The sequence below is a fragment of the Lepidochelys kempii genome, chromosome 9 (assembly GCF_965140285.1).
Source record: "Lepidochelys kempii isolate rLepKem1 chromosome 9, rLepKem1.hap1, whole genome shotgun sequence".
Classification (NCBI taxonomy): Eukaryota; Metazoa; Chordata; order Testudines; family Cheloniidae; genus Lepidochelys; species Lepidochelys kempii.
This window is the reverse complement of record NC_136388.1, coordinates 49,843,982-49,858,737: the sequence shown is the minus strand read 5'-3', so window position 1 is coordinate 49,858,737 and position 14,756 is coordinate 49,843,982. Positions and strand designations below refer to the sequence as shown.

Here is a 14,756-nt window from a genome sequence, read left to right as displayed (position 1 = left end):
AGGGCAGGGGAAAACAAGTCACAAAGTTCCATGAAAGTGCCCTTATGCATGCGAAAGTTTCGCAGCCACTGGGAATCGTCCCAGACCTGCAACACTATGCAGTCCCACCAGTCTGTGCTTGTTTCCCGAGCCCAGAATCGGCGTTCCACAGCATGAACCTGCCCCATTAGCACCATGATGCATGCATTGGCAGGGCCATGCTTTCAGAGAAATCTGTGTCCATGTCCTGATCACTCACGTGACCGCGCTGACGTCACCTACTCGCCCAGTATCGCTCTGCCAGGTTCTGGTGCTGCATATACTACTGGATAATGCGTGTGGTATTTAATGTGCTCCTAATTGCCAAAGTGAGCTGAGCGGCCTCCATGCTTGCCTTTGTATGGCGTCCGCTCAGAAAAAAGGCACGGAACGATTGTCTGCCGTTGCTCTGACGGAGGGAGGGGTGACTGACGACACGGCTTACAGGGTTGGCTTCAGGGAGTTAAAATCAAAGGAGTATTTCAGGCAGGACTTCACGGAGGGTTCCAATAAGAAATGGTGCACCTAAGTTATTGTTCTTATTGGAACAAGGTGGTTAGTCTGGCCTCTGATTGATACATGGCTAGATTTACTTCGCTGCACCTTCCCTGTGAGTGACTGCAGTGTGACCCAGAGGAATGAGTCCCCTAGACAGGGGAGGGGGGGAAGCAAATGAGTACAAAACAAATCTGGTCTATTTCTTGTTTTGATACACTCCATCTATCTTTTACATCTTTGGCTGGCAGCAGACGGTGCAGAAGGACAGCATGCCATCCACATCTCATGGCTGCCTGGCAGAAGATGATGCAATAGGACTGCTAGCAATCTGTATCGCCTGCCTGCTCACCATAAGATGGTTCAATAGGACTGACTGCAGGATTAAAGAGAATGACCTGGTCAAGTCACTCCAAATTTAGACCCTGCGCCCATGTCTGCCCAGGCGCTCCTGGCCAACGTGGCCAGGAGCACCTCGGACATGACGATGACTGCTACCAGTCATATTGTACCATCTGCTGCCACAAGGCAAGGGGTTGCTGCTACTGTGTAGCAATGCAGTACCGCATCTGCCAGCACCCAGGAGACATACGGTGACGGTTACCTGAGCGGACTCCATGCTTGCCATGGTATGGCGTCTGCACAGGTAACTCAGGAAAAAAGGCACGAAACGATTGTCTGCCCTTGCTTTCATGGAGCGAGGGAATGGGGGCCTGACGATATGTACCCAGAACCACCGGCAGCAATGTTTTAGCCCCATCAGGCATTGGGATCTCAACCCAGAATTCCAATGGGCAGCGGAGACTGCGGGAACTGTGGGATAGCTACCCACAGAGCACCACTCTGGAAGTCGACGCTTGCCTCGGTACTGTGGAAGCGCTCCGCCGAGTTAATTCACTTAATGCACTTAGAGCATTTTCTGTGGGAGGACACACACTCGAATATATAAAACCTATTTCTAAAAAAACTGACTTCTATAAATTTGACCTAATTTTGTAGTGTAGACATACCCTTAGATCATTAACTGGATAAAAGACAGAAAATAAAGGGCAGGAATAAATGGTCAATTTTTCAGAATGGAAAGTGAATAGTGGTGTCCCCCCAGTGATCTGTACTGGGACCAGCGCTGTTCAACGTATTTATAAGTGATCTCGAAAAGGGGGTAAACAGCAAAGTGGCAAAAATTGTAGACAACTATCTGGAATTTATACAATATTACTCAAAAGCAGACTGCGAAGTATTACAAAAGGATCGCACAAAACTGGGTGAGTTGGAAACAAAATGGCAGGTGACATTCAAATGTCAATAAATGCCAATACACAATGGAAAATCCCAACTATATGTACAAAATGGTCTAAATTAGCTGTTACCACTCAAAAAGGCTCTTGGAGTCATTGTGGATAGTTCTCTAAAAACATCTGTTCAATGTGCAGTAGCAATCAAAAAAGCTAACAATGTTAGGAACCATTAGAAAAAAGGATAGATAAAACAGAAAATATCATAATGCCTTTATAAAAATCCATGGTACGCTCACATCTTGAATACTGCATGCAGATCTGGCTGCCCCATCTCAGAGAGAGAGAGAAAAAAAAAGATCTATATTAGAACTGGAAAAGATTCCGAAAAGGGCTACAAAAATGATTAGGGATATGGAACACCTTCCATATGAGGAAAGATGAGAAGTCCCAGTTTTTTAAACTTGGAAAGGTGATCACTAAGAGGGAATATGATGGAGGTCTATAAAATCTCAACTGGTATGAAGAAAGTGAATAAGGAAATGTTATTTACCCCTTTACATAACAAGAACTAGGGGGTCACCCAGTGAAATTAATAGGCAGCAGGTTTAAAACAAACGGAAGTACTTCTTTACACAACGCACAGTCAACCTGTGGAACTTGTTGCCAGGGGATGTTGTGAAGGCCAAAACTGTAACAGGGTTAAAAAAGAACTAGATAAAGTTCCTGGAGGATAGGTCCATCAACAACTATTAGCCAGGATTGTCAGGGATGCAACAGCATGCTCTGAATGTTCCCAGCCTTTCTCTGCCAGGAGCTGGGAGTGGATGCGACAGAGGATGGATCACTCAAATGATTGGCTGTTCTATTCATTCCTTCTGACAGTGGCCAATGCCACATGCTTCAGAAGACAGGATACTGGGCTAGATGGACCACTGGTTTGATCCAGTATGGCGGTTATCTTCAGCCACAGGTAATAGGATGTTTTTGTCCTTTATAAAATTTCCTGCGTGAGTTCATTCAAGAGCATAGTGATTTGTCTGCTTTCATCCACATTGTTATTGGGGCATTTAATGCATTAGATTAGGTATGCCACATTATGATAGGCCTGTGTAGGATCCAAGGTGTGCTGTGGGAGGTGTTCATCATTGTAGCAGTGGAGATGTCCGTAGGTTTTGCGTCTGTTTCTGTCAAGGTCTGGTGTTGCCCTGGTGGGTTGGGGTGTGTTGGTCTGTGGGGAGCTTGCTTCCGATTATGAGCTTGGAGAAGCTCAGGGGTTGTTTGAAGGCCAGAAGTGGAGATTCAGAAAAGATCTTTCAGGATGAGGTTCCCATTGAGTCTAGGTTGTATTCTGAGGATATTGCATACTCGTTCCAATGGGGGACAGTAGGTGACAACTAGGGATCTGCGGTCAGAGGAGGTTTTATATCTGTGTTGAAGCAGGTTCTCTCAGAATAAACTGGTGTCCAGTTCCATGATGCAATCTACTTCTCTGCTGGAGTGTCCTTGTTTGGTGAAGGCGGTTTTGATTGAGTTAAGGTGTATATTCCAGACTTTCTCCTCAGAGCATATTCTGTGGTACCTGAGTGCCTGGCTGTAGGTAACAGATTTCTGGGTGTGTTTGGGGTGGTTACTGGATCTACGAAGGTAGAGGTGGCGATCCATGTATTTCTTGCGTATCGTGGTCTGTAAGGTTCCATTGTTGAAGCTGATTGTGGTGTCCAAGAAGTTGCTATTAGTATGGAAGCACTCCAGAAAGAGTTTAAAGAGCAGGTGGTGGATGTTGAAGTTGTGGCGGAAGTCACACATGAAAATTATAAAAAAAGACAATAACCACCGATCACCTGTGGGTGAACACTTTTCATAAAGTGATCACTCTATATCTGACCTAGCAGTCCTCATCCTCAAAGGAAGCCCGCGCACAACACTTTCAAAAAACGAGCCTGGGAGCTTAAATTCATAATTCTGCTAGACACTAAAAATCATGGCCCGAACACTGGATTTATGGCTTATTACGACAACAACCTGTTACCTGCTAGCCCCGACCCTTTGTCCAATGACTGCAGAGGTGTTAACAGGCCACTCTACCTTATGCTAAGCAATCTGTTCCATCTTGCATTTAGCTGTAATGCAAGTACCACCTTTCCCAGAACTCCGTGCGTCTCGAATGCTTGTGTCTCTCACTAGCAGAAGTTGGTCCAATAAAAGACAGACAAGGTGGGTGAGGTAATATCTAATACCATGCAATAGGATTTCTGTAGATCAGAGTGGGAACCAGTGAGAGTTTATGCTTCCTCCTCCCAAACAGCTATTTACATACGTCTCTAACCCTACTCATACAAGAGAGACATTCCTTCCCTAGTACTAAAAGCCTTGACTGCTAGCTGGGCACTGCTTTCCTCACTTTCTAGAGCTACAACTGTCCCTTACCCTGCTATCCAAATGTCCCACTTTAATTCCCCTCCCTCCAAGACTATGATGCAGTTGTGTGTCGTCAGTATGATAGTGTGGCCCATCCTGCACAAGATGCCCATTACTTGGCTGTGTTCCATAATTTACTAAGTCCCTCCAAAGAGGTTTCTCCTCAGTATCTGCAGGTGATGCACATGAACTTTTATTCCCCCCCACTCACAGATATTAACATAAAAATACCAGGAAGTTGGAAGCCAAACACAGGAAGCTGAACATGGATGAACGTAATTAGGAGAGATTTTGTACCTGCTCACATCACTTCTCCGAGACCAGAGTGGGCCCCAAGTTTCAGCACCTCTGATACCTGTATGGAAGGAGGAGGAGAAAGTATGAATTGAAAACAAAAATCAACTAATTAGGTTCAAAACTAGATTTGCCAGTTATACTGTAAATGACTTTCTGATTAGCCAATCACCAACATAAAGTTGCAGAGCTAACAGATAAGCTTGTTGAAGATCATACCCAGAGAAATGGAGGTTACTCACTGTAACTGAAGGTTTTTTGAGGTGTGGAATGCAGATAGGGACCACATGTGAGTATGCATGCACCAGAGTCCAGAAATTCTTCAAACTGGTGTCTGTAGCTCCCCTCATGCTCCCGATCGAGGGCATAAAAGGCAGTGTGGGTCAACACCTCTCCAGTTTCTCTTCTTACCGAAATCGAACCAGATCCATAGCTGAGAGGATGGAGGGTAGGTGGTAGAATACGGATAGAGACCACACATCTTAAAGAGCCTCCAGTTACAGTAAGTAACCGCCATTTCTTCTTAGAGTGCTGGTCCCCATGTATATTCCACACATGGGCGACTGGTAAACAGTGTTCAGACTAGAAAAGGGTGCAAGGAAGGTGGCAGCAGAGATGCCTGTAGAACTGCCATTCCTACAGCTGCATCTGCAGTTACTGCTTGGACTAGAGAGTAGCATGTCATGAACATGTGGACAGAACTCTAAGTTGGTGCCCTGCAAGGGACCTGCAGAGGAACATCTGATAGGGATGCTGTGGAGGCAGCTTGTGCTCGTGTGGAGGGAGCTGTAATGCCCCCCGAACAGGAATTTTTTTTTTCCCCCATATTTTGTAGCATTCTAAGATGCATCTCAAAACCCACTTTAGAAATCCTCTGGGAGGATATGGCTTACCCACACGATCGCTCTGCTATGGCAATAAAGAGTCAGATTTTCTAATGGGTTTGGTTCTTTGCAGGTAGAATGCCAGAGCACACCTGATATCAAGGGAGTGAAGTCTCTTGTCTTCAGAATAAGCGAGGGGTTTCAGGAAAAATACAAGCAAGCATATTGTCTGATTTATGTGGAACTCAGAAACAATCCTGATATGGGAGGGCTGAAAAAGTCCTCACCAGGAGAGGGAGGTGAGAACTCTGGCAGGAACAGTCATTTGGAGTCGATGCAGTCCCAGTTTGGCTGCTAATCTAGTGGAGACAAGTTTGCAGACACAAGCAGAGTCTGGTGAATGGCATCACATAGGTACATGCACCCACGTGGCCTGACAGTGAGACACATTGGTGCCCCATACTTCATGGATGATGTGGGAAATCAGGTTGCTCATCACACGAAATCCATCTGCAGGGAGAAATGCTCTTGCAGAGACTAAGTTCAGCTGTACTCCTATAAATCTCGTTGTCCTTGTGGGTGACAAAACGGACTTTTCTTCATTTATACAAAATGCCTACGATAGCAAGAAGTTACTGAAGAGATCCAGCCACTGACATGACTTCCTGACAAGATCGGCCTACCAGGTATGGGAACACCATGTAGCCCTGGTGCCTCACCTGGGCTGCCACCTCAAAGAAAACTTTTCTGAATACTCTGGGTGCTGTAGTGAGTCCAATGGGGAGGATCCAAAACTGGTAGTGTTCCTCTCCCACCATGAAACACAGGAACTTCTTGTGGGATGGGTGAACATCCACATGTAAATATATGTCCTTCATGACGAGAGACGCGAACCACATCCCTTGCGAAATAATCATCCTGAATTTCAGCTGATAAAGATGTTGAGTTGTTGAAAGTCCAGGATGGGTCTCCACCCACCATCTTTTTGGAGAATTAGGAAATATGGGGAGTAGAACCCCGCTCTTAGTACTGAGGTGGGATGCACTGTCACCTCCTGATGAAAAATCAATTAGTGAGTGGTCCCAGGACGACGACTGGAAACAGGGTTTGTGAGAAAAGGAGGAAAGAAACTGTATGGAGTATCCCTGATGGATAATCTTCAGGACCCAACTGCCAGTACTAATCTTGTTCCATCAGGTTGAGGAGTTTCTCAAAGTGCTCCTTCCATCTCTCGACGATCTCCTCACTGGAGGTCAGCATTTCACCACCCTTACTGAGTACAGCCTGGGCAACATCCCACCGACCCCTCCTAAGGCGACAATTTTAATTGGCCAACCCCCGCATAGTACAATGGCCTTAAAGTTAAGTATTATGTCTTTCAACTTGTTAGACAAGCTGTTCTGTACAGGAAGACAGATAAACAGAAGTAACAGCTTTTATAGTAATAGCAAACAGAATTGTAACAACTTTCTAACATGGATGCTTCCATATTTTTACATGCATTTATATATGACATGATGGGACTATTAAAGGCTAATGCATTGCATATATACAAGTCTGGTGTAATTAGACTTAATACATGCAGAAAGGCACAATTAAGGTACCAGTCTCAACCTTTGCAACTTCACTATTACAAACTTAACTCTCATTCATTTAAAAGACTCGCTGAGTAGAATAAGCCCGACTTGATGTCTATCCGCACTTACCATTCCTTGGTGTCACAAATGGAGGCACTCTCACTCCATATCTTTCTTCCACGTGGCCACCAGTCTTCATTGGCTCCTTGAGGCAACCTTGAGAACTTTGGTACAGCAAGATTTAGAAAAAAAGTAGAAAAGTGTCAGAATTTCTTTCAAAGGAGCCCATACATATCCTATCTATCACCACCGTATGCAAATCCACTAAAGTAATGGATTTAGCTCCTACACAACCATGTGGTACCGAATGCTAGAAGCGATCACTGTTAAAGCAACAGAATTTGGTAACCTAGAATTGGCCTATTGATGCATTAATGGAAATATTCCTGCTCCAGCAATGCTTACACACACACACACACACACACACACACACACACACAGTAGAAAAGCAACTAGTTAATTGTGCAACGTTTACATCCTGATGCATAATTACCTTTCACTACGCCAAAATGAATGTCTACTTTTTAATTTTTTTGTGTGGGGGGGCGTGTGTGCACAGAATTTGATTTTGTTAGACAGCAAATTCTACAGGCTATTTACATAGTATATGAAATAGTATCTCTTTTAAACAGGCTTAGTATTAATTTTATTGAGTAGCCATTCTGTTTCATTTTGTATGACAAGATGTTTTCGTTATGCCCTGCATAAACCTTGACTGGGTCCTTTAACTCTTCTTTCTAAGGGCTGATCGACATTGGGAACTTAAATCAGCACAAACACATCTCTCGGGGTGTGAAAAAAAATCCACCCCCACCCCGAGAGAGATTGCTATGCTGACCTAACCCCAGTGTAGACAGTGGTAGGTCAACAGGGAGGTGACTTGCTTACACTGATGGGAGGACTTCTCCCATCAGTGTAGATAGTATCTATGCTGCAAGCACTGCAGATGTGCCGTTGTAGTGGTTTAAGTGTAGACATACCCTAAGCTAATGGTCTCATTTGAAAAAAAGAAGAAGACGACGACTTCTGACCATCTTCAATGGCCTGGTCATTTGGTGAAGTTAAAAGAGGTCCAGAGAACAAGAATTAAGTACCGAAAACAGTATTTCAAATGATATAGTGGAGTATCATTTAAATACATCAGAAGTAATCAAACAATTATTTTCTTTTAATCTGCAGTTGTCTGTACAATATACATATTCATTTCTCCGGGCAGCGAAAGAAGGAAGTTTGGACTTGTTGTTGTGATCTTAGAGTTGTCTGAGTTCTAGAGCATTAAGGTACTCCTTGATTTTTTTACTAATCCAGTTAAAATTGTATCATGTCCTAGGGTGGATGCAGTTTGAGGGTATAAAGTGTACTTAGACTGGTATAGCTTATTTCCCCTCTCATAAGGGAAAGCAGCTGTACTTGTCTAAGCTCATTTATACCTTTATAAAACGTGTCCACACTAGGAAATGTGCCACTTAAGCTGTACCACTTAACTATACTAGTACAGTTAAATGGTACAGCTTGTGTTTAGACAAATCCTTAGCTCCCAGACAGCCTCAGCATTCCAGAAAAGCAGGCAGACAAAACCTGAGTTTCTGTTGAGAAAAGGAACCTCTCTTTATAAACCTCTCAAGGTCTTCATACAACACAGAGGCACAAACAAGTTTTCCTTCCTTTGCAGGTCACCTTCAAGAATTTCAGCTCTGTATGTATGCATGATTGCCATGGTCTTTTGGCCTTACCACAGATTGAAAAATTGTAAAACTATAAACTGACAATTTCTTATGAAGTCGGAAGAGATCACGTACTCATTAAACTATAGTTAGGCCTCAGAACAGGCTGTGTTAAGACAAAACATTAGCTCCTTCACAGCATATGTCTATTCCACATCAGCAGCATAAGAGTCATAAAAAGCATTCAGTGGAAGGGAAAATAAGTCCCCAAATCCAACTACACTGTCATATAGCACTTAATATAGGATTTCGTTGTAGAAATTACATCCCTGGAGGCACTTGTGCTCAGAAAGGGGCAGGAAGTTTCCTAGTGCAGAAACAACATAGGAAGCAGAAAAGAGGTAGGAGGAGAAGAAAGACCCACAACAACTTGTGATTCTTCATCTTTTGTACACTTCTGCTAAATATTCGGGGGGGGGGGGGGGTTAAATAAAAGGCCACAGATAACTTTAGTATACACAACTGCATGCATTTCAAAAGGTTTAAAGGTCTGTTCCAAAGCATCTGTCCTGGATCATATCAACAGAGTTCTGTGGATTGCAACAAATTGATCCAATGTTGCCAACAACCACCACCAGAGTGCCCATTAAAAGAGTGACTTGATGTCCCTCCTTGCCTCTCAAGAGAAGTCACTGTTACTAGTAAAAAGGCTGGAATACAACGTGAAATTACTTGCAATGGTTTACAGCTTTGGGAGTGGAGCAGTTTCTAGGATATTTTTCCTTTACTAGTTCCAATAGTAGTTTGTACTTTTCTCTCTCTTCTCTTTGTACACCCTAAGAGGGAAAATCAAGAAAAAGTGAAGTTTGTAATTAAATTTAATGCATACTACACAGTTGTTACAGTGTGTGAAGTTTATCTTTAGTCCTATTTACGCAGGACTCACATGACCAAAGCTGCTAAGTTGAAAACTGGCTCATGCTCATTATAGCATGGAGTATAATTTTCATCCTTATCCCAGTTTTCAGCAGCTTTCTACTGTCTATCACATTCAGATGAAGGTAAGTCAATGATAAACAAATATCTACCCCCTTATTACCATTTCCAGTTGTGGAACTGCCACGTTCACTAGAGTTGAGAGAAAGTGGAATCCACTATTGGTGAGCTCCCACCCCACCAAAAACACCACTTTCCATAGAATATCAGGGTTGGAAGGGACCTCAGGAGGTCATCTAGTCCAACCCCCTGCTCAAAGCAGGACCAATCCCCAATTAAATCATCCCAGCCAGGGCTTTGTCAAGCCTGACCTTAAAAACTTCTAAGGAAGGAGATTCTACCACCTCCCTAGGTAACGCATTCCAGTGTTTCACCACCCTCCTAGTGAAAAAGTTTTTCCTAATATCCAACCTAAACCTCCCCCACTGCAACTTGAGACCATTACTCCTTGTCCTGTCCTCTTCTACCACTGAGAAGAGTCTAGAACCATCCTCTCTGGAACCACCTCTCAGGTAGTTGAAAGCAGCTATCAAATCCCCCCTCATTCTTCTCTTCTGCAGACTAAACAATCCCAGTTCCCTCAGCCTCTCCTCATAACTCATGTGTTCCAGACCCCTAATCATTTTTGTTGCCCTTCGCTGGACTCTCTACAATTTTTCCACATCCTTCTTGTAGTGTGGGGCCCAAAACTGGACACAGTACTCCAGATGAGACCTCACCAATGTCGAATAGAGGGGAACGATCACGTCCCTCAACACTTTTCATAGTGTCTAATGCCAGAAGGGACCATCAGATCTAGTCTGACCTCCCATACATCACAGCCCATTAAGTTTTACCCAGTTACCCCTGCATTAAGCCCAATAACTTGTTTGGCAAAAGCATCTTCCAAAAAGGCATCCAGACTGGATCTGAAGACTTTAAGAGATAGAGAATCCTCAACTTTCCATGGTAGTTTGTTCCCATAGTTAATCACCTTGACTTAAAATATTTCTGAATTAGTTCTAATTTGACTTTGGCTTCGTTTTCCAGCCATTGGTTCCTGTTATGCTTTTCTCCACTGAAGAACCTTTTAGTAGTTAGCGTTTTCCCCCATAAAGATACTTCTACTCTGAAATCACCTCTCTATCATGTTTTTTGATCATCCAAATAGATTGAGCTTTAAGTCTCACTGCAAGGCACTTTCTCAGCTCAAGACTATCATGCTGCTTCAAAAAACCAATTTTCACTGTATCCAATTTCACATCTTGCCATCTCAATACTCAGAGGTCTCCCCATTATATAAACTCAGAAGTGACAACAAAAATGAGTGGACCCTATTTCAAAAGCTGACTGTATCTGGACTCACCTCTTCCACAGTACAGTGAGGCCTCCTCACCAGCTTGCCAGCATCTGAAGTGGTGGCTCCTGACATGTTCTCCTGACCAGGCAATCTCCGTGGCAAAGAGCCTTCTGGAATGGATTTGGTATGCTGTTTGCTACTCATCCTTGTGTTGCAGAGGTTTCTGTTAAAAGGAGCTATTACACTATTAACCACTAAAACCTAAACCTTCTTGAGTCAAATTACATCTCAGAACATTTTTGTAAATACATGCACTGTTGACGGCAGAGACTTAAGCTTCATAAGGATATATGGATGTTCTGAATGCCTTTCAGTCAGGTGGAAAAATCAGGTCAAACCACTACTTGATAGAGAGATCCAAGAACTCTCTCTTATGATGACTAAGACATGCACACTGACTAAATAGACCATTTACAACATACCATTTTAAGCTCAATTACATGCACACGCTGCAGGCTAAACCAGATGCTCCAGGAACTGTGAGCTCTGTCAGATCATGTTTTCTCCTTTGCCATGCCTCCCCCCCCAAAATAGTGTTTCCTACTTCTTCAGATAGCCCTGTACCTTTAATTTTCTCATATGCTTCTTTCATTAAACCCTATTATAGTGTAGCTGAACGTCAACTACCCAAAGCAATGTTCCAATATGCCACTGAGGTATTTTGGGGGATATAGTTACAAGTATGCCATACAGCTGACACCTCACAGAAGAGAGCTCTTTTCACATAATTGGTGGAGTCTCCACCCGCACCCCACATTCACAATAGCCGCCTTAGGAATTTTCCTCTTTACCATTAAAGGTTTTCATGCCGATTGTAGCGGGGTGGTCACCCCGGTTCAGCCCTGAAGGGGTTAAAACAGCCCTGGGAGAAGGCTGCCTGGAGGAGCCAATAGTAAAAGCAGCCCTGGAGAGGGTTGCGGCTGGGAAAAGTTAGGCTGATTGGGGGAAGCAGCCACAGCTGTGGCCACGCCCCAAGCAGGCCACAGCTGGCCCGATAAGAGGGCTGAGGGCCAGGAGCTGTAGGAGTCTCACTCTAGCCCTGGAGTGGGAAGGGCTAAACTTCCTATTGTAAACCATCTTAAAAGCAGCACAATTCCCTCTTTAGCACTAAATACCATGACCAGGATACAGGTCATGCAGCTGAAAGAGTTGAGCACCACTAGCTGAGAGAAGCCCATTGTAATAAAAATCCTGAGCCAATTCAGAAAACTCTCAATCCATTTGAGCATAGATGTCATTGGCTTCGGTACTGGCTTGGGGCCTACTCCCACAGTAAGAACAACTCACAGGGACACTATAGTGTAACAGGGGGATCAATACCATAGAACGAGCATCATCTTATATAGGAATACAGCGAGGACACTATCCAATCTGGTTTTGGGGTAGGAGGCAAACAGCAGTATTACACAGTATCCTGGCCCATTTCCTTCCAATTATTGCCGTCTCTAACACCTTGGAGAAAACTGCATCAAGACTGTTCCAGTAGTGTCATCTAAACAGAACACCTCATGCAAAACCAGGGGACCCCCATCCTTTATTATATCTTGGATAATTTACATCAAGGAAGTCAGCTGTAGCTCACAAAAGCTTATGCTCAAATAAATTGGTTAGTCTCTAAGGTGCCACAAGTACTCCTTCTCTTTTTGCCGATACAGACCAACACAGCTGCTACTCCGAAACAAGTTTTTTGTAATTAAAACCTCTCTCAAACAAGATACTATTCCACACCCCTGCAAATTCTTCCTATCGCCATCCCTGCAAATTCCATACTCTTCTCCCAAAACTCCTACATTTTTGTTCCTTGAAAGCCTCCAATCTTTTGTCCCCAGACATCCCCCTTTTATTTGCCCCTTTAAAATTCCCGATTCCTTTGTCCCCACAAGCTCAAGAATGGACACAAATCATAACTTTCCCTCTCTCTTCACACTACCAGATCCCACTTCTCCACCCAATCATCCCAAACACATCCTCTGGCCTTCGCAAGGTTCCCCCATACATCTTTGCTCCGCCTCCCCAGCTCTTCCCCAGGCTCTGTCTCACCCTCCCTAGGTCTATTTTGTGTGTGCAATTTCCCTCCCACCTGAAGTTTTTGATGCCAGCAGTGAGTTCATCTTTAGGAGGAAAAATGTGCAAGCCAGCTTCACAGATTTCTTTACATACTTATTACCCAAATCTTTCCTTTTGGACTAGTTTCATTACTACTTAGCATTGAGCTGTACAAATTTAAGAGAGTTTAATACACTGATAAGAAACAGTACTGCAGTTCAGCGGAGTGCCTGGTAATACTTTGCATTTGGAAAGAGCCAAGCACTACTATATATAAATGGATATTTTAAAAAAAGAAGAAGATATTAGGCAACAAATGTGGGCAGACACCTACATTCTGGAGGAGTGTACAGGATGCTGATTTGGGGGTGGGGGGGGGGGAGAGGTGGTGGTGAGGGGAGGATATAAGACAACCACAAGAATTTTACCTCAGGCAAGGCACAGTCCTGCAAGTAGTAGGTACTGTCTCTTTACTGGGACCAACTCTAGCGCCACAAGATATTTTCTTATCTATGAAAAAATACCAGCCATTAGTAGTTGCGAGAGGGGAGTGAGTCTCAGAAGTTCATATTTATAAAACCCTCACAAAAAATGAATGCATTTTAGTTTAGATACGTTAAGCCAACATGTAAACTTACTTAAAAGATTTTAGGTATTACACTAGAGCATTGTCTGTCTTTTTCAGCTGCCACTTCAACAAAGGAAGTGACTTGTCTGAATAGAAACTGCTCCATAAGACTATTGCTTTTCTATTTCAAGTCCATCATATATTACATAATACCGTTTAGGAAGATTTCCAGGAACACTTTACACTAATGGCACAGCCATCAGGAATGATGCACATCATAAGAGAAGGCTGTAACACTTAATGCTGAAATGCCTGCAACAAAAATATCTGGCAGTAGCAATGGAAGGAAGCAGGAACGAAAGCAAGAGTTCATCCTGTGGTGTTCTAGATTTTATAGAGGTATTCCTCTTACCAAATTCAGAATTATAAAGCACTTTAAAAGTCTTACACAAGAGGCATTATACAAATGGAAAGTATTAATGCTGCTGTATACCACCTGCTGGGTATTTGAGTATATAGGGGAAAAGAGGAAGGAAGAAAAAGTGGTGGCTTCATGTCAGTCTTACCCAGTTGTAGCATTTCTATTCCAGGTGCAGAGTCTATCAGTCTGTCAGTCGAAGAATCAGAAGCATTTGAAAAAGTCTTAAAAAGAACAAGGAACCATTTAAATGTAATTTGGATGTGGATCAAAGCAACCTCACACCCTACTCACTCAAATTAGAGAGTTAAACCATGCTATTCATCCAGTGACCCAGACTGGCAGAACATAGGCCTCTGCAGTTTCTACAACGTGTCTTTTTTTTATTTAAGAAAACAAAAAACACTTTAGATCCTAGAAAGTCCACATGTGCACCTTTTAAAAACCCCACTTAAATGAATTCTGAGCACAAACCCCATTGACTTTACACTCATCCCCTGAGGAGCTACCACTGTGACGGTGCACCCCATAAGGCTTTATGGAAATATGCTTATGAATGTATATCTGACATTACTGGAATATATTTTATGCTACATATGCCATGTAACATATCTCTGTAAAGGTTATGATCTACTGAATTTATTCATCCTATTTGTATACATGTGTCATTGTTGTATTCAAAGTTATGAATATTGGCTGTATACTTGTTTGATTTTCAATAACCTTAGTAAGGCATTTGGTCAGCTTCTTTAGAAAGGAATTTGCAAGCTAAGTGCCCAGTCAAGAAGCACTTAACGCACA

General features: G+C 43.2%; 1 protein-coding gene across 4 annotated transcripts in view; it reads right to left on the bottom strand.

Annotated features, from left to right (window-relative positions):
* Nucleotides 1-14,756, bottom strand: part of SENP2 (SUMO specific peptidase 2) — a 50,883-nt gene that overhangs the window by 15,298 nt on the left and 20,829 nt on the right. For all 4 annotated transcript variants that reach the window (XM_073360299.2, XM_073360300.2, XM_073360301.2 and 1 more), the window contains exons 4-9: nucleotides 14,104-14,179; nucleotides 13,398-13,479; nucleotides 10,930-11,086; nucleotides 9,321-9,424; nucleotides 6,994-7,088; nucleotides 4,467-4,524 (exon numbers count right to left, since the gene is read on the bottom strand). In XM_073360299.2, coding sequence (XP_073216400.1) covers nucleotides 4,467-4,524; nucleotides 6,994-7,088; nucleotides 9,321-9,424; nucleotides 10,930-11,086; nucleotides 13,398-13,479; nucleotides 14,104-14,179 — 572 coding nt within the window. The remainder of the gene's footprint in view (nucleotides 1-4,466; nucleotides 4,525-6,993; nucleotides 7,089-9,320; nucleotides 9,425-10,929; nucleotides 11,087-13,397; nucleotides 13,480-14,103; nucleotides 14,180-14,756) is intronic.